This window comes from Aquarana catesbeiana, linkage group LG02 (genome assembly GCF_042186555.1).
Source record: "Aquarana catesbeiana isolate 2022-GZ linkage group LG02, ASM4218655v1, whole genome shotgun sequence".
Classification (NCBI taxonomy): domain Eukaryota; kingdom Metazoa; phylum Chordata; class Amphibia; order Anura; family Ranidae; genus Aquarana; species Aquarana catesbeiana.
The window spans coordinates 93,285,290-93,309,889 of NC_133325.1; the positions used below are offsets into that span (position 1 = coordinate 93,285,290).

Consider the following 24,600-nt stretch of genomic DNA (forward strand, 5'->3'; position numbering starts at 1 on the left):
CAGTGGGGGCGGGGCTTGGCGCTGCGTTGGCGTCCTCCAACGCGGGAGTGTGTTTAAAAAAAAAAAACTCCATTTATGCTGGCTGCATAAATGTGGGAAATTAACCTTTAATAGCCATTTTAACCTGTGTGTGCCACCTTATGCGTTTATCTGCATAAGTGTTTGATAGGGGCCCCTTTTGGGACCCCCCTCCCCTACTTTCCCAACCTATTTAGTAGATACCCTCTTAGTGTTTGACAGTATCAATCTGGCGATTTTACAAACGACATACATTTTAGTATGTTTGTTTTTTGGGATTTATCCGCCAGGTGGTGCTGTTGAACTCAGGTGGGAAGATTTGGATGGAGCCCACAACTCACCAATTTTTTCTATTTCCGGTTTATCAGTCTGAAATTAGTTAGATGGAGGAATATGGGTAGCTATATCTATAGTCCCCCCTCTTTAGATTGTTCGTTATTTCTTTTTAAACAAGTCCTGGCAGTTCCCATATGTGATTAGTGCTACCATTATCTTCGGATCCTTAGCCATTCAGTATAAGCTTACTACTGTCGGTTTTTGTAATAATGTTTATTTAACTCCATTCATTTCTATTTTGGTTTCATATATGTATTGGGCATGACATGCAATTGTACACTACTGTATATGGGTTTGATACATAGATGAACCTTTTTATGTGCATTGGTATTCATAGATTGTTATAATCAGACAACCTTTACCGATTGCTTGTGCCGAGAAGCGCACCTAGATTCCGGAAGTATCTGACGTATCTTGGGTGACTCTCGGCATGTAGGAATACAAAGCGAGGCGTGGTTTCGCCTCTGGATTATTTAAGGAGGTGACGTAGTGCGCCGCCTGTGCCCCTGGAAGACGTGATAATGTCACAAAACGCGTAGGGCGGAGCCAGACGACGCGCTGACATCACCCCCATACAGTGTTACATTCCATTAGGACGGGTTTGTCCGTGCTCCTGTGGCCAAGGAACCGGACTTAAGGCTATTCTATCTTCAAACGTTTTGTAAGTGTTCATTTTATGTACTCAATTTTAAATAAATCTCTACGATTTTACACTATGTGAGCTCCCCTTTTGTACTCTATGGTGTATCCCTGCCACGAGTTCTGTGGGTTTGGCTGATGGTGTGACGACCTCTAGTGGATGCCGGCAGAAGCTTCCATTGTTTATCTTACAAGTTTGCCTGCTTGCTGTGATCCTCTGTAGTGGGGGGTCATGGCCATCTGGTAAGAACCAACCCCTTCTACTCTCGGTGGTGGATCCTCCTCTTTAGTCACGGATCATTTATCAATTATCACTTGGACTTTTTATTTTTTACGAGCTATTTGGAGTCACTATTATTTTATATTTAATTTTCACTTGATGGGACATTTTGGTGGACTATATTCAGTTGTTACCCACATTTATCCTGATCTACATATACCATCAAAATATTTTTCACTTATGTTATTTATGTAATTTTGTACATGGTTTAGCGCAACTCTTTTATTTTTATGTTTACTTTACAATTGATGTTTATTGTCGAGATTGCAGCTTCTTTGAGGATTAATTGTTCACTTGGGTTACAGCACGGTTTATTTCTAATTTCTTATATTTGCCACCTTCTGTGTCTGTACCAAGGCCAAACATCCCGGGGTAGGTAAACTTTTGATCAGGGCCATTTGTGTGATTTCTGTTATCATTATGATTTTAAAAAGGAGCCAAAAAACTGTGATAATAAATGGCTTCGTGTGATCACTATCCTTGAATAAAAGACAGTTTTTTGGCATGATTAGTCATATTTTCAATATAAATACCAAAATGTCACAATTTTTGCCAGGGTATGCAAACTTTTGAGCACAACTGTATAAATATGAGGCTGTCAGCTTGCAGTGCTATTGCCCAATCCTTTACCCCGGCCTTCCTCCACTAATGCCCATTTATGCTTGTATTGTTCTGTACATCTGTATTATCTGAGTAGTCTGTAAAATACACATGGTTTTTACTTGCTGCCATTATTCTTTTTAGAATGAAAAGATATATATGTATACATGTATATTAACGCTTGGCAAGCCCAAAGCAACACATTTTATGGGCAGCTGGGAAATCTGAACTCACCAGAACGGATTACAGGGTCTTCATCTGTGTGTGTTATCTCCTCCACAGACATGCATTCATTTTCCTTAAGGTCACCAGGAGAAGCTGGCTTGTCCGATGTCTGCCCTGCATCCATGATTACCATAAAAAAAAAATTAAGGGTTAAATGAAACGACCTTCTACCTGTTATGCTTTCTCACTTGCTGCCACAATTCTTTTCTTATTGAAAAAAAAAAAAAAAAAAAAATATATATATATATATATATATATATATCCTAAATTCACCCTGCGCTTTGGAATAATTGTAATCAAAAAGCCAAAATAAATGCACAAATTATGAAATAATTTCACAGCAGCCACCTTACACTGCAGCAGCATTCCACTGTTGCTCCAATTTTCGCGCAGCGCTGTTTGAATATTGGAGCAACAGTGGAATACTGCCCTTGTTTTAAAGTTTCATGATATGTGTACACACGTTTATTAACATTTGGGAAAACCAAGCAACAAATTTATGTGCAGATAGAAAACTCGAAGCTCACCAGAAAGGAGCGCAGTGTCTTCATCCATGTGTGTTATCTCCTCCACAAGCATGGGTCCATTTTCCTCAAGGTCACTAAGAGAAGCTGACTTGTCCAATGTCTGCCCTGCATCCATTATTACCATAAAGAATAATAAAGTGTTAAATGAAGCAACTTAAAAAGTTTTCAACACAAAATTCTATCTGTTATGCCTGCTTACTTGATGCCACAATTATTTTCTTATTAACCAATTGCCTGCTGGGCACTTTTACCCTCTTCCTGCCTAGGCCAATTTTTAGCTTTCAGCACTCTCACACTTTGAATGACAATTGCGCGGTCATGCATCATTGTACAGATATGACATTTTTATCTTTTTTTTTTTTTACACAAATAGAGCTTTCTTTTGGTGGTATTTAATAATCACTGGGTTTTTATTTTTTGCTAAATAAAACAAAAGACCGAAAATTAAAAAAAAAAAAAAATGTTGTTTGTTTTTGTTATATAATTTTGCAGAGAGGTCATTTTTCTCCTTCACTGATGTGCGCTGAGGAGGCTGCACTGATATGCACTGATAGGCTGCACTGATGAGGCGGCACTGATAGGCAGTGATGGTGGGCACTGTACAGACTGCAATGATAATCAGTGCACTGATTATCAGTGTACATGTCTCTTTTACACAAGCCAGTTATCGGCTCTCCTCTCCTCATGCTGTCAGCGTGAGGAAAGGAATGACGATAACCGGTTTCTGTTTACATCCTGATTGGACAACAGCTGATCACAGGGTAAAGAGCCACTGATTGGCTCTTTACCTGAATCTGTGATCCGACCGCAGTGTCTGCCGGGCTTGATCACGGGAGGACGTCATATGACTCCCTCCCAGAATTGGCTGGCCGCGCTGTAGCCGTCATTTGGCTATAGCGCAGTCGGCAAATGGTTAAAAAGATACAGTATATATATGTATACATGTTTATTAACACTTGGGAAAGTCAAAGCAACACATTTATTTGCAGCTAGAAATCTCTGAACTCACCATAAAGGAGTACAGTGTCTTCATCTGCATGTGTTATCTTCTCCACAAGCATGGGTCCATCTTCTGGGGGCTTACCAGGTGAAGCCGGCTCATCCGCTGTCTGTCCTGTATCCATTATAAGCATAAAATAAAATAAGCATCAAATAGAGTTGATATAAATACTTTTCAACACTTTTCATCTGCTATGCCGTCTTACTTGCCACCACCATTCATTCTTATTAAAAAGATATATATGTGTATACAGGGGTTGGACAAAATTGTGGAAACAAGTATGGAAAAGAACAAAATTAATACCCATTATGGTGCTGGACCGCCTTTGGCATCCAAGATGGCCTGAATTCTCCTAGGAATTGACAAATATAAACCTTGGATGGTGGATAATGGAATCTGATACAATTCTTCATGCAAAAATCTGGGCCACAGTACTGCACAATGTCCTTTTGTCTTTCGGCCAGTTGACATGTTGACTGCGCTTATGCCTATCAGATGACGTTTTCCCAGGAATTGTATATGCCGTCTTCAGTCACAGAGGTCCCAGCTAAGCGGGCGCCAACAACTTGCCTTCTTTGAAACCCAGTAAGCTCTGACATGACATGACATGACATACTAGCAGCGCACACAGTGGATAACAAAAGTGAGGCTTCTTACCTGTTATCTAGGTGTCTCACACAGTGGAAGTAAAAGAATGTTACATCACTTCCGCTTTCAACATGTGTTAGAAAATTAATGAGTGGATGAGATATACAGAATAATTGAGTTAAATGAATATATATATATATATATATATATATATATATATATATATATATATATATATATATATATATATATATTTTTTTTTTTTTTTTTCTTTTTCTTTAATCACAGGACATAGAGCCATAGTAATTACTATGTGGGTTATAGTCCACATTCAGGTGCTGGACACTGGCACACCCTAAACAGGAAGTTGCCTCCCTATATAACCCTTCCCACTACTGGGAGTATCTCAGTTTTTTCGCCCGTGTCTAAGGTGTTGGTCACGAGTGAAGATGTGCTGTGCTGAGCTCCTCTGCAGCAATCCTTGCTGGGGCTAGCTATGCAGCCGGATCCATTCAAAGTGTCTTTTATGCCGTGTACACACGGCCGGACTTTTCGACCAAACTTGTCTGACTGTGTGTGGGCTTCATCGGACCTGCAGCTGACCTTTTGTGTCGAAAATGTGACGGACTTTAGATTTAAAACATGTTTCAAATCTTTACGACGGACTGGAGTCCGGTCGAAAAAGCCGTTTGTCTGTATGCTAGTCCGACGGACGAAAACCGACATTAGGGCAGCTATTGGCTATGAACTTCCTTATTCTAGTCTGGTCGTACGTCATCACGGTCGAATCCGTCGGACTTTGGTGTGATTGTGTGTAGACAAGTCCGATTCGATGGAAGTCTGTCGAAAAGTCAGTCGAAAAGTCTGATGTGATTCAGTCCGTCGAAAGTCTGGTCGAGTGTACACGGCATTAGGCCGAATTGAATGGTCCCCGGGCCTCGTATCCGAAGAAACAAGGTTTTGCCTGTAACACTTCTCTTTTTAGAGAGCTGGACCGTGGGATCCAGTACTTTTGGTATTAAGGCCATAAAGTTTACTGGCGGGATGCTTTTTACAGTTCCAGGATTGTGGGTTCCCCAAGGGTCCCTGGTTCCTGAAGGTTTGTTAACGGAACCCACCGTGAAGGGTGAAGATAGGGTCTGTTGGTTTTACCACAGAAAATCATGCGGCGGGAAAGGTAAGTGGAGTTTTTCTAAGGAATCTTTAAATTTTCTTATGAAATGTCTCCTTTAAAGTAAATGTTGTCATGCCTAAGTGTCACCACTGAGGGCTGTATGGAGCACGTACCTTCTCATGCTTTGCTCAGAGTCACGCTGTGTCACAGAAGCAGCAGACTTTTTTCCTCCGGCTAGCAGGCAGACCTCCGGTAAGTTTGGGGGGTTTTGCTTCCTCCAGACACCCCCACCTGAGCTGAACTCTTCCCCTCTTCAAGAGGCTGAGTATAAGGGAGAACTAAAAACGTTTGGCAATGCCGTTTTTTTTTCACCGCCCCTACATGGCGGTGACTTCCAGGTCTCCTCCATGCCATCCCTCCCCACTCAGCCGATCTCGTCGGAACGGAGGCCCGTGCTTGCGCGGGAAAACTCTTTTTTTGAAAAATAAAGGAGGGGGGGCGCGATGCGACAGTGGGGGTGGGGCTTAGCGCGGCATTGGCATCCTCCAACGCGGGAGTGTGTTTTTAAAAAAAAAACTCCATTTATGCTGGCTGCAAAATTGTCAGAGAGACATAAGAGCAAAGAAGAGCATGAAAGAGGTTTTGGTGACACAGGCATTTCCTATTTGACACATTTACTATTTGCATCAGGCTGAGCATTAATAGCAGCGGCCGTAGCTGGACTATTGCTCAAGCAGTGAATGCAATTTCTTCTGGTAGTCCCTCTGCTTTGTGCATCGGGTTATGGTCAGAAGGGGGGGTTGAAACATCCCCAAAAAAGAGCTAAAAGGGTCTCCCTCAAGCTCTGGAGAGCCTACTCATCTCTACAAATGGCATCCTCCCCTGAGAGGGGGAGGCTTGTCAGAGTGAACATCAGGGCCATGAAATGTCTGCAATTGTTTTTAACACTGCAGACCCTGTTTATTTTTTGCTAATTTAAAAAAAAAAGTTTAGCGACTTTAATCGCACCCCAGTGTGGGTCAAAATGCGACAGGTTTTCTTCCATTACCCAGTACCCTCAAACTGAGGAACTAGGGGCAGGAGAAGACGAATTCCCTCAGGGGACCGTGGTTAGGCTGATGACTCTTTTGAGGTGTCAAATGCGGGAGAATCAGCTGTTCCAATCTTAAGATTCATGGTGCAATTTCTTGCTGAATGATCACTCCACATTTATGTACCCTTAACTGAGTGTTTGGGTTCACTAAAGCCTCCTCAAGCTGTGCATGCCTTTTCCTGTCCATTCATTGCTGGAAAAGCTTTTTTGTATCTGAGAGGATCACCCAGATAAGCATTTTTTTCCCTCCTAAAAGGTTTTCACACTTTATCCTATGGTGGAGGAAATTCACTAGGGTATACCAGCAATTAACGCTGCTATATCCTCTGTGAATAAGTTTGACTTGTCCGGCAGACAATGCTCAAATGCTTAGGGATCCAACGGATAAAAAGGTGGAATTCCTATTGAAAAAAAACACTTTTTTTCTCTGGCAAATTGAGTGTCTCAGCCTGCGCTGACAGTAATTGCTTAATCATTGAGAGACCAGTTTAAACAGGTGTTCAAGGTTATCCTGCTCAGCAGGCCCAGGAGGCAGCTTTATGTTTGCAATAGTTGCTATGAGAGATTCTATCCTTCAGGCCTTGTGCCCTTCGCTAAGCGCCTTGTAAGAAGCTCCTGGCCAGTCTTCCTTTTTGCTGTGAAACAGCTATTTGGGGATGTTTTGGATAATACATCCAAAGAAATTCTAGTGGAAAGCACCCCTTTTGCCATTTAAGAAAAGGAGTAAATGTATTTTCGTTTTAAAGCTCCTTCTCCTGTGCCAGAGGCATTAGCCTCTGGGCAGTCACGACGGCTTCCGTCAGGTTCAATCGAATAGGGGGAATTCTTCTGCAGTTCTCAAGGATCTGGCAGGAAGAGTGTCGAGATGAATGGGGGACTTCCTCAATAGCTTCAGGGTACAAACTGGAGTTCCAAGAGTTCCTGTCTCCTCGTTTTCTCAGATCAAACGTTTCTAAGGATCCAGAGAAAAAGAAAAATGTGATCATGGGGGTCCCCATGTAAGAACAGAGGTTGGGGTTTGATTTAAACCTCTTTTTTTCAAGGTGCCAAATGCGAATGGATATTCTGGACCTCGAAAATCTAAATCCAAATCAGTTATCTCCATCCTACAAGGAGGAGAACTTCTGGCATCAATCGACATCAAAGATCCATACCTCCATATGCCTATTTCCTCACTCACTAGTAATATCTACTTTTCAAGGTGGAAAATCTTCATTTTCAGTGTGTAGCTCTGCTTTCTTGTCCAGCTACTGCACCTTGAGTGTTTACAAAGGTTCTGGCCCCTCTTCTAGCCAGATTAAGGGCCCAAGGTATAACGATTATGGTTTACCTAGTCGATCTGTTCTTGATAGACCAGTCGGTAGCCGCTTAGACCAAAGTATGGTCACCACATTCAACTACCTAGAATATCTAGGTCGGATTCTCAACCTAGGAGAAATCTTCTTTAAAACCATGAAGAAGGCTAAAATACTTGGGTCCGATCATAGGTACACCCAGAAAGGGGTATTCTTACCCCAGGCAAAGATCAGCGCCATAAAGAAACTGATTTAGGTGGTCGAAGCAAAATGAAGTTCTTCTATTCAACTTTGCATGAGGTTGTTGGGAAAGATGGTGGCTTCATTCGAGGCTGTTCCTTATGCTCAGTTTCATTCGAGACTGCTGCAAAACAGTATCCTATCGGCTTGGAACAAAGGGTTCAAGCTCTACATTCCCAATGTGTCTGACTCCAAAGCCTACGGCCACATCACCCTGATAGCGCCCGATCTCATCTGATCTTGGAGGCTAAGCAGTGTCGGGCCTGGTTAGTACCCGGATGAGAGACCACATGGAAATACCAGATGCTGTAGGCTGGGTGCGCCGAAGACTGAGTTTATGGTTAATATCCAAAAATCTACTAAGGGGAAAATCCTTCCTTCAGTTACCTGGGAAGTGGTAACAACATATGCCAACCTTTTTTGTTTAGGTTGGGGAACAGTCCTGGAAGAGCCAACTGTCCAAGAGAAGTGGCCCAGATCAGAAATGGCCTTGCCCATTAGCATTTTAGAAATTCAGGCAGAGCTCTTGGTCCTGAGGGCCTGAACGTTCAGTTTACGGTATTGTCCTGCCAGGATTCAATCCGACAATGCCACAGCAATGGCCTATATTAATTACCAAGGGGGCACAAGAAGTTGTGCGGCCCAGAGAAAGGTGAATCATATCCTATCTTGGGCAGAAAACAATGTACTTTGCCTATCGGCAGTCTTCATTCTAGGAATAGAGAATTGGCAGGCAGACTACTTGAGTCGCCAGCAGTTGTTCCCGGGAGAATGGTTCATTCACCCCGACATCTTCCTGTCAATATGTCACAAATGGGGGATCCCAGATATAGATCTGTTTGCGTCCAGGTTCAACAAAGAAATCGACAACTTTGTGTCAGGAACAAACACAAGGACATCTACATCTACACACACAAACACACATCTGATTCAATCTTCATCTTAAAGCGGGAGTCCGGCGACCAATCTTTTTTTTTTTTTTTTTAGGTCATTGAGACACTTTGCTAACCCCAAAATAATACTCACAGTTTGGGTGTAATATTTCCGCCTCTGTCTGTTTTCATACTGAAGAATAACTTAGAAAATGTGATGCTGGCTGTTTCCATCTTGCTTGTGGGCATGTGAAGCCCACAAGCATTGATTTCCTGGATGCGGTGAATGCTGTTCATTCACAGCTTGTTCACACGCATAATCATTGTTTCCGCACTGAATCTTGGGAAGCCTGACACTAAGCTCCCAGGAGACAGTGCGCCGCCGGAGAAAGGCAATAAACACGCCTACTCCCATGGGAGGAGAGACAGGAAGTGCGACAATAAAGTACAATATAAAGGTAATTACAGCGATAAAAAAAATTTTCGTGCGGCATTTGAACATCTATGCAATTAACTGAAGGGGGTAAGATTAAGTTAAAAATTTGAGTGGAACCCCGCTGTTTTTGTAATATTTTGCTATTTTTATTATGAAATCAATTTTTCAGTTTTTGCATGAGAACTGAACGGACTTTCTTGGAACTTTCCTCATCAATATGAATTATTGAAATATTGTTATTACCGTAAAAACGATAATTATTACAACGTGAAACATGTCATCACTTTCACAACTGAAAATCATGTAGTGTTTCCATATTTTTGTCTAACCCCTATACATGTATGTTAACACTTGGCAAGCCAAAAGCAACACATTTTGGGGAAACCCAGGAAATCTGAACTCACCAAAAAGGAGAGCAGTGTCTTCATCTACATGTTTTATTTCCTCCACAAGCTTGCATCCATTTTCCTGATGGCTACTAGGAGAAGCTGGCTTGTCCAATGTTTGCCCTGCATCCATTATTACCATAAAAAATATTACATGTTAAATGAAGCAACTTAAATACTTTTCATCACAAAATGCTGTCCTTCTTACTTAATGCCACAATTCTTTTCTTATTAAAAATATACAGTATACTGTATGTGTATACATGTTTATTAGCACACGGTAATGCCGAAGCAACACATTTTTTGTGTGCAGCCAGAAAAATCTGAGCTCACCATAAAGTAGAACAGTGTCATCATCTGCATGTGTTATCTCCTCCACAAGCATGCATTCCTCTTTTGGGGACTTATCAGGAGAAGCTGGCTCATCTGCTGTCTGACCTGTATCCATTATTTTAACAAACAAATTAATAAAATAAAGCTGATGTAGATACCTTTATACATTTCTACACAAAATTCCATCTGTAATGCCTCCTTACTTTCTGACACCATTATTTTCTTTTTAAAAAGATACAGTATATATGTGTATACATGTATAGAGATGTGCACAACATGTTATGTTACAATGATTTGTTTTTGGAATTCATTTCCTATATTCGGATTTGTTTCGTATATTTGTTTTTCCCAATCGATTCATATTTCAAAAGAATGGCTATATTCTTTTTACTGTGTTAATTTGTTATTTCAGAAGATTACTTATGCACTCTGTTTGGGCTGGATGGATGTAGATCCATCAGAATTATAAACATTTTAGTTAAATTAATTTCGGATCCATTCAATATGTTATGATTCGGAGTTTCAGAGATTCGGATGGATCCACCTCTCAAGCGTCTCCTCTCCAGAGAGAATAAGTTCAATGCTTGCAGTCTTTCCTCATAACTGAGATCCTCCAGTCTCTTTATTAGCTTTGTTGCCCTTCTCTGTATTTTCTCCAGTTCCAGCACATCCCTTCTGAGAACTGGTGTCCAAAACTGGACGGCATACTCCAGGCGCGGCCGGACCAGTCTTGTATAGTGGGAGAATTACCATTTTATCTCTGGAATTAATCTCTTTTTTAATGCATGCCAATATTCTGTTGGCTTTGCATGCCATTGCTGAGCCTGTCATCTTTTAGGACCACCAGGTCCTTTTCCATCCTAGATTCCCCCAGAGATTCTCCCCTTAGTGTATAGATTGCATTCATATTTTTGTAGCCCAAATGCATTATTTTACATTTTTCTACTTTCGCCATGTAGTTGCTTACCCCATTAATTTGTTCATATCTTCTTGCAAGGTTTCCACATTCTGTGGAGAAGTTATTGTCCTGCTTAGCTTAGTATTGTCCGCAAATACTGAGATTGAGCTGTTTATCCCATCCTCCAGATCGTTTATTAATAAATTAAATAGGATTGGTCCCAGGGCAGAACCCTGGGGGACCCCACTTACCACACCAGACCATTCTGAGTATTCCTCATTTATCACCAACCTCTGGACTCGCCCCCGTAGCCAGTTTTCAATCCATGTACTCTTAATATGGTCCATGCCGACAGACCTTAGTTTGCACAGTAAACGTTTGTGGGAAATTGTATTGGATGCCTTGTGCAAAATCCAGATACACCACGTCTACTGCCCTTCCTTTATCTAGATGGCAGCTCACCTCCTCATAGAAGGTTAATAGAGGTGAACATAATAGAGGTGAACATAATAGAGGTGAACGTGAACATTTAACATAGAGTCACAATCTAGGCCTCCAACTTGTTTTAATTTGATTGAAGATGCAGTAAGTCCAACATATCTATTCTAATACTATTCAGAGCTGTCATAAAATCAGGACATATTTTTATTTCTAAACAGGATAGGACAAACAGGTGATTGGATGTCATAGGTAACACCTCACTCAGTTTACTTTACACTTTGTTAATATAGTGCCACCTAAACTACACAGCTCAAATAATCTAAATAATGAAGGTTCGGAAAGGGTTGATTTTTTTTCTACAAGAAAATAAAACATACCTGAATTTCTAAGGTCTCCATCCACACTACTCAAATATTTCTGAGTCTGTTACAAAGAAAGTAATTTTAATACACCTATAGTAGTAAGTTTATATATTTTATTTGTCAGATGTATGACTGCACATTGTCTTACTTGTTGGGAAACAATACGGTGTTCTGAAATTTGTACAGAGGCTGCACCACCTACATATGTAAAAATAATGATAGACATTACTCTGATGGAAAGCCATGGAATAGTGCATTTGTTGAGGTAAATAAAAGTAAGACAAGAAGAGAAAAAAAAAACAGAACCACAACATATGGAAATGAAAGAGCAGGATATTTTTTTAAAAAGCAAAGGCTGTGCAGACGCAGTATATGTTGATAGATACTTATATATAGTCTTGCTGTAGGAAAAAAATGTTTTTTGGTAGTCCTGCCTTTTATCAATGCTCAGAACTGTGGTAATTGATGAAGTGAATCTGACTGATTTGTTTTGCAAGTTTTCATTGCTTAGTGGGGGCGTTTTTGAGGCGGTTCCCATTCATTTCAATGGAGAGGAGCGTTTTTGATGTGCTTTTTTGGAGCATGTTTAGGGAGCTAAAAAAAAAAAAAAAGGGTACCAAAGACACTCCTCTAAGGGCACTTTCACACCAGTTTGCTTCAAAACTGCTAGTAAAACTCCTATGCGCTTTTTGTGCAGTTTTTAAAAAAAAAGACATGTGACTCTAAAACTGCACCAAAAAAAATGCTTAGTGGGGGCTTTTTTGAGGTGCTTTTGAGGAGGTTTTTATTTATTTCAATGGAGAGGAGCATTTATGGTGCACTTTGTTTTAGCTCCTCAAACATGCTCCAAAGATGCTGCAAGCAGGATTTTTTTCTACCACAAGGAAAGCACCGAGGCAGCTGACAATGGAAACCCATAGTGACTCTATGGGTGATGTCACTTCCCAGCCGTTGGCTGTCTCCTGCACACAGACGCCACTGGAGACCAGACTGGAGCGGCTGCAGGACCGGTAAGTATAATGATTTTTTCTTTACAGGGCTAGATAGATTAGAATATGGCTGAGGTAGGCTTAGAGTTAGTTAGGTTTTGCCTTATGGTTTGTACCTATGATTACACTATAAATACTGTACTTGAGGTCTGTTGGGACAAAATATTAGCGGTGTTCCAGGGTTTTTAATTTTTCATGGGTTAAAAGAAAAATGTATATTTCTGAGATCCGATAAAAGCAAAACACTGAATGTCTACAGCGCCTTGAAAAAGTATTCATACCCCTTGAAATTTTCCACATTTTACCATGTTACAAACAAAACGTAAATGTATTTTATCGGGATTTTATGTGATAGACCAACACAAAGTGGCACATAATTGTGAAGTGGAAGGAAAATGATAAATGGTTTTCAAAATGTTTTACAAATAAATATGTTTAAAATGTGCTGCTGGAAGGTGAACTTCGGCCCCAGTCACAAATCTTTTGTAGACTTTAACAGGTTTTCTTCTAAGATTGCCCTTTATTTAGCTCCATCCATCTTCCCAGCAACTCTGACCAGCTTCCCTGACCCTGCTAAAGAAAAGCATCCCCACAACATGATCCTGCCACCACCATGTTTCACGGTAGGGATGGTGTGTTCAGGGTGATGTGCAGTGCTCGTTTTCCGCCACACATAGTGTTTTGCTTTTAGGCCAAAAAGTTCCATTTTGGTCTCATCTGACCAGAGCACCTTCTTCCACATGTTTGCTGTGTCCCCCACATGGCTTCTCGCAAACTGCAAACGGGACTTCTTATGGCTTTCTTTCAACAATGGCTTTCTTCTTGCCACTCTTCTATAAAGGCCAGATTTGTAATAGTTGTCCTGTGGACAGATTCTCCCAACTGAGCTGTGGATCTCTGCAGCTCCTCCAGAGTTACCATGGGCCTCTTGGCTGCTTCTCTGGTTAATGCTCTCCTTGCCTGGCCTCTCAGTTTAGGTGGATGGCAATGTCTTGGTAGCTTTGCAGTTATTATTATTATTATTATTATACAGGATTTATATAGCGCCAACAGTTTATGTAGCGCTTTACAACTTGAGGTTAGACAGTACAAATACAATACACTTTGATACAGTAGGAATCAGAGGGCCCTGCTCCTTAGAGCCCATTCACACAGGGGCAACACGACTTCCAGCACGACTTTGGGAGGCAACTTGGACACGACTTGAGTATGAATCACAGCACGACTTGGGGCAACTTACAACACAACTTGAAGTCGCCTCCAGGACAGGGAACTTTACAAGTGGCCAATCAGAGCTTATTAGCTGTGTGTGAGAAGGAGGGGGCTGGCTGTTTAGTGGAGGAAATTACTTTCTGTTTCCTTTCTGCTTCCTGTAAAGTTGCCTCAGTATGAACAGTGATCAGACTTGGAGGCAACTTCCATTGAAATCAGTGGGTACAAGTTGCCTTCAAGTCGGATTGAAGTAGTACAGGAACCTTTTCTGAAGTCGGAGCGACTGCAGTAGTGTGCATTAAGACAGATCCATTCACTTACATTGATTTATTCATGTAGCCGGACTTGAGGCGACTTGAGGCGACTAGGGGCGACTTGAAGTCGGATCAAAAGTTGCCCCTGTGTGAATGGGCTCTTAGAGCTTACAATCTAAGAGCAGTTGTGCCATACTCTTTTCATTTTTGGATGAGGGATTGAACAGTGTTCCATGAGATGTTCAAACCTTGGGATATTTGTTTTATAACCAAAGCCTGCTTTTTTTTAATTGTGAAATCAGACTTTATTAATTAAAGACAGACAAGTGAACATCAAATATTTGACATGTACATATGATGTAGGCACAACCACAAACAGTACATCTGTAAACTGTTCCATTCTACAATTCTGGATTGCTAACCTTAATAAATTAATCTTTCAGTAAGGTTTTCACAGGTGTCTTAGGCTACTTTTCCTCTCCTCCTCTTCCCCGCCCGCAAATCTTATATTTCTTTATTTATATACCATACATATGCATTAGGGTAATCAAGATACTGTTAACAATAAACTTGTAACTCTATGTACAAGTCTCCGCGTCTTCCAACCACCTGTCCCATATCCTTGAGTACTTTTGTGTACATCCTCTATGCTTATAGATCAATTGTTTATATGGAGGAAAATTATTAATATCATTTTTCCAGCTTGATAAAGTAGGAGTAGTATTCTGCAACCAGGTTTTAGCTATCACTTTTCTAGCCATAAAGAGAACTTCATAGATAAAAGTGGCTTGAAATGTATCTATATCTGTATCCGGTAGAAGGCCCAGGATACATAATTTTGGGTCCTGTACAACTGGGGACCCCATCTTGTCATGTAGGAATTTAATCACTTGGATCCAGTATACCTGAAGGATAGAGCATTCCCAAATTAAGTGATAAAATTGGCCTGACTCTTCATCACACAGGGGGCATGTTGACCTATATGTAAGTTGGAACTTGGCCATCTTATTGGGTGTCAGGTAAGCCTGATGAACAATATACAGCTGTGTCAATCTATCCGAAAGTCTAGGTGATGTTCTAACGTTTTCTAATATTTTATCCCAGTCAGAGTCACTGATAGCTCCCATATCTTTTTCCCATCTTGATTTGGCCTTTTGTACTACTGAGGTTATTCTTGGTAATACTGAAGTTATTCTTGGTCTAATGGTATAGTATAGGTTTGATATCAGTTTTTGAGATTCTGATCCCATAATTATATCCAGAATTTGGGGGCGTTCCAGAGTAATAGTGATGTCCCTAAATTGAGAGCGTAGTGCATGGCGGAGCTGTAAGTACCTAAACACTAATTGGTGTGGAATAGAGTATTCTTCTTTGAGGGATTGAAATGTTTTAGGTCGAGAATCAGTTATTACTCGATGGAGGTAAAGTATCCCATACTTAGCCCATATAGTAAGGTCTGGTATTTGTTTTAGTTCTGACAGGTGATTATTAAGCCACAAGGGGGTGTGGGAATGTATATGCCCCATTTTAATCTTCTTTAGAGCTATTTCCCATATTTTTTGATGGTGTAAAAGCACACCATCATTGTAGTGTGAAGGTCTTTTACTAATTTGTCCTCCCCGAAATATAGCCTGGAGAGGTGAAGTTAATGAGCTCCCAGGACTGTTACACACTAACATTCATAGTTACATAGTTACATAGTAGGTGAGGTTGAAAAAAGACACACGTCCATCAAGTCCAACCTATGTGTGTGATTATGTGTCAGTATTACCTTACATATCCCTGTATGTTGCGGTCATTCAGGTGATTATCTAATAGTTTCTTGAAGCTATCAATGCTCCCCGCTGAGACCACCGCCTGTGGAAGGGAATTCCACATCCTTACCGCTCTTACAGTAAAGAACCCTCTACGTAGTTTAAGGTTAAACCTCTTTTCTTCTAATTGTAATGAGTGGCCATGAGTCTTATTAAACTCTCTTCTGCGAAAAAGTTTTATCCCTATTGTGGGGTCACCAGTACAGTATTTGTAAATTGAAATCATATCCCCTCTCAAGCGTCTCTTCTCCAGAGAGAATAAGTTCAACGCTCGCAACCTTTCCTCATAACTAAGATCCTCCAGACCCTTTATTAGCTTTGTTGCCCTTCTTTGTACTCGCTCCATTTCCAGTACATCCTTCCTGAGGACTGGTGCCCAGAACTGGACAGCATACTCCAGGTGCGGCCGGACCAGAGTCTTGTAGAGCGGGAGAATTATCGTTTTATCTCTGGAGTTGATCCCCCTTTTAATACATGCCAATATTCTGTTTGCCTTATTAGCAGCAGCTTGGCATTGCATGCCATTGCTGAGCCTATCATCTACTAGGACCCCCAGGTCCTTTTCCATCCTAGATTCCCCCAGAGGTTCTCCCCCCAGTGTATAGATTGCATTCATATTTTTGCCACCCAAATGCATTATTTTACATTTTTCTACATTGAACCTCATTTGCCATGTAGTCGCCCACCCCATTAATTTGTTCAGGTCTTTTTGCAAGGTTTCCACATCCTGCGGAGAACATTCTATAGCGTTGCATTTTGTTCTTATGGTAATAGTACATATGGGATAACTGTGCCGCTATATAGTATTCTTGTAGGTCTGGAAGTGAGGTTCCTCCCATATTTGAGGGATTTTATGGAATATGCCAGGCCAATTTGTGTCGTTGATGCCCCCAAACAAATGAATTTAGTATAGATTCCATCTTTTTTTAAAAACTTTAGGGGGATATATAGGGGAACGTGCCACACCATATAAAGGATCTTGGGTAAAATAATCATTTTAATGATATTTATTCGTCCCATTACCCCTAGGGGCAGTTTGGACCAGGCTTGTGTTTTAGCTTTTAGCATGGCAAACAGCAGTTCCACATTGTTAACAACATAATCCTTTAGTTCCCTTGAAACTAGCACCCCAAGATATTTAATGATGTTTACCCTAGCTAATGGTAAGTCCAGGTGTGTGTGTGTGTGGGGGGGGGGGGGAATGATCTATGGGGAGTATCTGGGATTTATCCCAGTTTATGCGCAGCCCTGAGAAACTTCCCATTCTGTCAATAATCCCCAGCGCTGCCTGAAGCGACGGGCCTTGATCAGCTAGATACAATATAGTGTCGTCCGCGTATAAACCTATTTTTTCTGTAAAAGTATCCACTCGTAGACCAACTATCTCTGTTGCTGCCCTGATAGCTATAGCCAAAGGTTCAGTCACCAATGCATATAATAGTGGGGAGAGAGGTCACCCCTGCCGCTTGCCTCTTTTAAGGGGAAATTGCCCAGATAACCATCCATTAACAAAGACTCGTGATTTTGGTGATTGATATAGTATTTGCACCCACTTAATAAAATTTGGCCCAAATCCGAATTCTTGTAAACATTCCCAGAAAAATGACCATTCCACCGAGTTGAAGGCCTTGGCGGTATCCAAAGCCACTACTACTCTGGTACCATGGTTATCATGGTGTGCTTGAAGATTTAAAAATAACCTCCTAATATTCATGGCTGTATTTTTCCCGGGCATGAAGCCAGTTTGATCAGGGTGTATTAATGAAAGTATAACTTTATTAAGGCGGGAGGCAAGAATCTTAGCCAGTAGTTTGATATCTACTTGAAGTAAAGATATGGGACGGTCCGACTCGGGAATATGGGGGTCCTTCCCCGGTTTTGGTAAAACTATTATTTGTGCCTCCTGCATGGAGGGGGGGAGCGTTCCATTATCAAATATGTTTTGATAAAGTTGTTTTAATTTAGGGATATGAATTTCTGAAAATGTAGCATAGAATTCTAACGGTAGGCCATCTAGGCCAGGAGCTTTGGATTTAGACAGCTGGGACAAAGCTTCTGAGATATCATCTTGAGTTATAGAGGCTTCAAGCATCCTAACCTGATCTGGGGTAAGCCTAGGGAATTGAATACTATGTAAGTGGTTTTTGATATCTTGTGGAGAATGTGTGCTTTGTGTTTTATATAGTTGACTATAAAAAGATTGAAATCGAGCGGCTACCTGAGGTGGGTCTGTTATGAGGTCCCCTTGAGGTGTGGCCAGGGACACCACAACCGGGGGTTTATCATTTAAATGTACTAGGTACGCCAGCAGTTTCCCTGCTTGTTCCCCATGTTCGAATACCCGTTGTTTGCTGAAAAACACTTGTTGTTTGGCTTTCTCAATATGCATTTGAGATACTACTCTAGTTTGCAGTTTTACTTTATGAAGATTGTCAGGACTGGGATCTAGAGCATAAGCTGTTTCCAGTTCCTGCAGTTTGTCAGTCGTCAGTTGTAAGATAAGTTTAGAAGATTGTTTAAATCTATTTATTCTAGATGAGAGTATTCTGCGGGCTTTTTAAATATATCCCAGGCCAGAGGAACTGATTCTGTAGTATTTGGATTATTTAATATATACTGTAATTCCCTTATTATCCCTCCAAGGTCCAGTATAACTGAGAGCCAGAATGGGTTAAGCCTCCAGATAGGGGTGGGTGCTACTCTTAATATAGATGCTGTTATCCAGCAAGGGGAATGATCCGATAGAGCTCTTGGGGCTATACCTGATCCTGTAATCTTAGGCAGCAGGGAGTTCGACACAAAGTCAATTCTTGACATCGTGTTGTAGCTGGCAGAATGACATGTGTATGCTTTTGCTGACGGGTTTTGCCACCTCCATACATCTGTCATAGCAAACTCCGTCAGCATTCTGCTTAGTCTGGTATGTTGTGGTGAGCCGCTGGAGGAGCCAGTTTGTACTGGTCTATCCAGTGTCGGATACATGGTCATGTTAAAATCTCCTATCCACACCGCCGGGATCGTTGGGTTCTTAGCCATAAATGCCAATCCTTTTAAGACTACTTACGACGTAAATGGAGGAGGGACATAACTTGCTAGCACTAGTAATGGGTTTCCTCCAACGAGAGCATTTAGAAACAAATATCTTCCCTGCTGGTCCAACTCCAATGCCACCAACTCAAAGGGAACTTTTTTAGCTATTAGAAGCGATATGCCCCTAGACTGATTAGTGTGGGTGCTATGATACTCCCAGCCCACCCATGGTCTTTTTAAAGCCACCTGTAAGTGACCTGTGATGTGGGTTTCCACGAATGCGATAATATCAGCTTTTTGTGACTTAAGAAGTGCTAGGGCAGCGGTGCGCTTAACTTTGTCACGCAAGCCCCGCACATTCCACGTTAGAAATTTAAGATCAGTCATGTTACCCCCAGATTTTAAACATTGCGGTCGAACCAGCAAGGCACGAGAGAATTAATACCCATCTAGCTTCCCCAATCCTGTGCTGCTGTATACTATATATTCCAATAGTATTTACAATTTGCATGTCTGTACTTGCATCATCTTCATCAGTGCTGTATTTCCCAGAACAAAACGAAAAAACCCAATGAACATATCCCGTCCCACCCAGCTGCGCATCCCCCCAACTTGATGCGAGCATACATTCCCGATCAACATGGGATTTAACATCCAGCGGTTCCGACCCGCTGGAGGCACACTTCTTATCATGAGTAACGTCATTTCAAGATGTTGAATAACCATTGTTAGGGGAGCGACAAATCCACTGTCAATTGTGGAGCGAGGTGAAAAGAGGGGGTACAAGACCACCACAGAGCTCCCTTAATGTTTGCTCCCTGCACTTCTTATATATAGCTGTGCAACAATTATAGTCAAAGTCCAAGTCTGTAGAGTGCTATAGAAAATATTCCAATGCTTGTACAGAGTATATTATTTGCAGATTTCCTTCACAACATAGTACAGGAGTATAACGTACGGCAAGTAATTTAAAACTCAGTCCATACTGTGTTAAGCTTGTGACGTAGCGATGTCTATGGATCAACACTTGGGGAATAAGTAGTCTTGAACCATCCTAGGAAACCCCATTATGGTATACACGGATAGTCGCTTTAGCCCCCATTCCATTCCCTCCCCGCACAGAAGCACTCTCCTCCTCAAGGATAGGGCAAAGCTAGGAAAACAAATTCACAATTCCCCATAGTAGAACAAATATCGGTATCCAAACTCAGTCACAGTACTTACTCACTGGGATTGAAAGACATTGCAGGCATTAGGCAGGACGACCTCTCTAATCCAGCCATGCTGTAGCCGCCGTTGGATCCTCGAAAAACTGAGCTCGGCCATCTTCCTCTACCCACAGTCTGGCGGGAAAAAGCATTGCATATTTGAGGTGTTGGACTCTCAAGCGACGCTTCACCTCTTGAAATTGCAATCTTTTCCTCTGCACTTCGTTAGAGAAATCCGGGAATACCGCGATCTGGCTGTTCTCCAGTTGGATGTTCCCTTCCTCACGGGTAAGCTTCAGTATTTTGTCTCTATCCCGGAAATGTAAGAACTTCGCTATGAAAGTGCGAGGAGGCGCTCCAGGTGGTGGGATGCGACGCGCCCTCTCCACAGCAAACATCACGGAGAAGGCTTCCCTTCCGTAGTTTTTGAGCAGGAGAGAATCCAGATAAGCTATTGGATCTGTGCCTTCCTCCTTTTCTGGCAGGCCTATAAACCGGAGGTTACATCGCCTTAAGCGGTTCTCCATGTCGTCTTGATGGGAGTGTAATTGCTGTATCTGCCGCTGTAGATCCTCTGTAGTGTTCCTCATAGGGTGTAGAATATCTTCTGCATTGCCTATTCTGGTTTCGGCCTCCGTAACCCTGTCTTTCAATTTTGAAAAATCTTGCCGCATGAGAGAGATGTCAATTTTCACTTCATCAATCTTGACGGTCAGGGTACCTTGCAGAGCCGCAATAGCGTCCAGCACCTTAGCCGTGTCAGATGCTTGGGGCTCGGGATCCGAACACCTGTCGGCGCCATCTTCCTGCTGCACGTCTTTGTCCTGACGGCGATATTGTGCTAGTTTGTCGGCTGTCCCGGTCGCCCTTTTCGAAGGAGACATTCTCTCTGTGATCCCGGAGTGTAGGAGATTATTTTGTAATATTTCCTATCCCGAATTCAGCTGCAGGATCTTTATCAGGAGTTTTAATGCAGGGAGCTCTCTTTACCCACGACTCACTCCATTGCTTTCCAGGCCACGCCCCCAACCAAAGCCTGCTTTAAACTTCTCCACAACTTCATCCCTGACTTTGTCTGGTGCGTTCCTTGGCCTTCATGATGCTGTTTGTTCACTAAGGTTCTCTAACAAACCTGCGAGGGCTTCACAGAACAGCTGTATTTCTACTGAGATTAAATTACACACAGATGGACTTTATTTACTAATTAGGTGAAGGCATTTGGTTCCACTAGATTTTAGTTAGGGGTATCAGAGTAAAGGGGGCTGAATTCAAATGCACGCCACACTTTTCAGATATTTATTTGTAAAAAAAAAATTGAAAAACATTTATCATTTTCCTTCCACTTCACAATTATGTACCACTTTGTGTTGGTCTATCATATAAAATCCCAATAAAATACATTTAAATTTTTGGTTATAACATGACAAAATGTGAAAAATGTCAAGGGGTGTGAATACTTTTTCAAGGCACTTAAGATGTCAGCAAGAAATAAGGGTAAATGAGTATGGCCCAGAGAGCTTCAGTCCTCCATTCTCCCATAATGCAAGAAGGTGATGGTGGTACGGAAACAAATGCCAGCAGCACAGCAAGTGAACTGGTAGCAGCAACACGTTTTAACTATTTTCACCAATGCAGGACCATTTCTTCAAACTGTCTCAACTGGAAACCTGCAGGCTTGATCACCTTTGCAGTTCCAGCCAGAAAGAAAAATTACTGGTCTATCATCTAGATCTGGGCACAAAAAACTGGAAAGAAAAATTAATGAACTATCATCTCATCTGGGCGGGGGTACACATCAGGTGGCACAAAGAATTCAGAATCTTATGAGTCATCTCACACAGTGTCTGGGGGTTGTAAGGGTGTCATTAAATCCATTGATGATGTGGTCAACAGAAGAGCACCACTGTCGGGACTATACTCACCGAGGCCAAGATGCCGAGAGCGGCTCGCCCTTACGACCACGCGCACCCGACCCCTGGAAGTGATACAGGGAATTGGGGGCATGCGGAGGCACGGGCTTCCGGTGGTGGCTGGATTCCTGAAGGGCCCGAGGGAGGTCCGTGTAGCCGTTGGGCACTGGAGGAACTGCAAGACAAGTGGTTAACTAGAACTGGGGTCTCCGGCAGGACAAGTCCGTTATACAGGCAGAGGTCAGAACCGGGATAACAAGCAAGAGCAAGTCCGTTTAATCAGGCGGGGTTCAGGGGTATCAGGCAAGCAAGAGTAATCCGTATAACAGGCTGAGGTCAGGGTATCAGGCAATCAAGGATAATCCGTTTAACAAGCAGAGGTCAGGGTATCAGGCAATCAAGGATAATCCGTTTAACAAGCAGAGGTCAGGGTATCAGGCAATCAAGGATAATCCGTTTAACAAGCAGAGGTCAGGGTATCAGGCAAACAAGGGTAATCCGTTTTAACAGGCAGAGTTCAGCACAGGAAACACTGTAGAAATCACAGGGAGTAGCAGGTACAGGGGACAGGGCACAGCTGACGACAAACCAGCAACCCGACTGGGTGCTGGAGCCGTCAGATGTAGCCCTCCGGCGAGCGCGTCAGCGTGAAGCGCTGCCGGGCACCCGCACGGCCACGGCGCGCACACGGGGACCGCCGTGCACCCGCGCGCGCCGCACCATTGGGCCGTGAACGGGTGTACGGCGTAGCGTGAGTCCTCCGCGCATGCGCCCTGGAGCCCGGCGGACGGAGGCGGCTTGTGCCTCCTGACAACCACACTGATAGAGCAAGGAGAACAATCACACAATAAATTAGGGGGGAGGATGTGTTTTTGGTGCACATTACTGATAGCACTGGTCATAACAATCTCCCTTTCTTCCATCATATGACTGTCCTGTGCAAACCATCACTGCAACTGCACTTTAGTGAAATTTGCAATTCATTAGGGTGAATCTTATCTGGTGATACAAGTTCCGAATCAAGCTGGAGGTGGAGCACATTCTGAGCGGCTTATTTCACTCGTCTTTACTTACCCACTTTGCTTTCTAATTTGCTCAATGATGTCACCACAGATTTTGCAGTGCTTGGAAACTATTTAAAATAAAGACATATATTTACATTATAACCGCAGCACTTAAACTTAAGTATTTTGAGAATGATTTTGAGTAGCTATCTGATCAATAACCACAATTACCATAAAAAAATACAGGTGGTACATGTAACATGTTCCAAAAAGGTGAACTTAGACACAACTTTAACACAACTCACAGTAATGCATGAGTAACACACATTAATGCACTGCAGCAGATGACTAAAGTATGAATGGGTCCTCAAAGATTGTTGCGGTGATATACGAGGTGTGTCTAAAAAGTTTGGTGAATGGTATCAGAAAACAAACAAAACAGAAGATACAAACAAATTACCTTTATTGGCCTTCAAAATAATCACCATCCTTCACAACACAGTTTTGGAAACGTTCATAAAGCTTCTGGAAACTGTCAGCAAAGGCCTCTTTAGGAACCGATTGTAGAACCGCTGTCACACATTCTTAGATTACCTTATGGATAATGCCATTGTTGTCCAAGAATGCGATCAATATTCTCTTGACCTTGGATTTTTGCATGCAACTCTTTTTGGGTCGTAGGGAAGACTGAACGCCATTCCAATGATTGCCGATTGGATTCTGGATTAAACTGGTAGCACCAGGTCTCATCCCTTGTGATGATGGTTCGCAGAAAAGGATGGATCCTTGTCACACATGGTAATGAAATCTCAAGAGGTTTCCATCCTATTTGCTTTCTGTTCATCTGTCAGCTTGTGCAGCACAAACCGGGAACAGATCTTCCACTTATATAAATCTTTACGGACGATGGTGCGCACCATGTCCTTGCTAAAGCCCAATTCCTTTGCTATCAATCGGAGTCAGTCGCCGATCTCGTGCCAGCATTTGTCACACTCGCTCAACCATGTTTGGAAATCTGCTTGTCGACTGCCGACCCAAACGTGGCTCATCCTCAGTCGTTTTCTTCCTGTTGCAAAAGCATTTGAACCAGTCATAAACACATTTTCTGCTCACGGCCTCCATACACTTGCACCAACATTTCATGCGTCTACGTCGCCGGTTTCCCCAATTAGTAGCAGAACTTGATGTTCACTCGTTGCTCCATTGCACTGTGATCCTACCTCTCACACTGACTACATTTGACTGCCCGCAGCGGTTTACCCTGACGGTCACATGTACTCCACGCTAGGTGTCACTTCTAGATGTGTCTCTGGATAGCCATGTGCATGCGAGCGCACCTGGTCCATGTTGCCCATGAGATATCGGACCATTTCCCAAATTTTTAGACACACCTTGTATAGTATCATTTACAGATAGCAGAGGGTGCATGGTAAAACAGTCTGTATAAGCCTCTATGTTACATAGTTACATAGTTACATAGTAGGTGAGGTTGAAAA

General features: G+C 42.2%; 1 protein-coding gene and 1 pseudogene across 8 annotated transcripts in view; one reads left to right on the top strand and one right to left on the bottom strand.

Moving 5' to 3' along the window:
* The window catches only part of LOC141127058 (uncharacterized), a 291,214-nt gene that overhangs the window by 94,796 nt on the left and 171,818 nt on the right, over positions 1-24,600 (bottom strand). For 7 of the 8 annotated variants that reach the window (XM_073613212.1, XM_073613214.1, XM_073613211.1 and 4 more), the window contains 8 exons: positions 23,175-23,232; positions 11,832-11,881; positions 11,699-11,744; positions 9,983-10,087; positions 9,668-9,772; positions 3,635-3,739; positions 2,626-2,730; positions 2,108-2,212 (listed from right to left, as the gene is read on the bottom strand). In XM_073613212.1, the coding sequence (XP_073469313.1) occupies positions 2,108-2,212; positions 2,626-2,730; positions 3,635-3,739; positions 9,668-9,772; positions 9,983-10,087; positions 11,699-11,744; positions 11,832-11,881; positions 23,175-23,232 (679 nt within the window). The remainder of the gene's footprint in view (positions 1-2,107; positions 2,213-2,625; positions 2,731-3,634; positions 3,740-9,667; positions 9,773-9,982; positions 10,088-11,698; positions 11,745-11,831; positions 11,882-23,174; positions 23,233-24,600) is intronic. The other variant, XM_073613215.1, reaches the window with a different exon arrangement.
* LOC141130861 (5S ribosomal RNA) lies at positions 8,152-8,270 on the top strand (annotated as a pseudogene).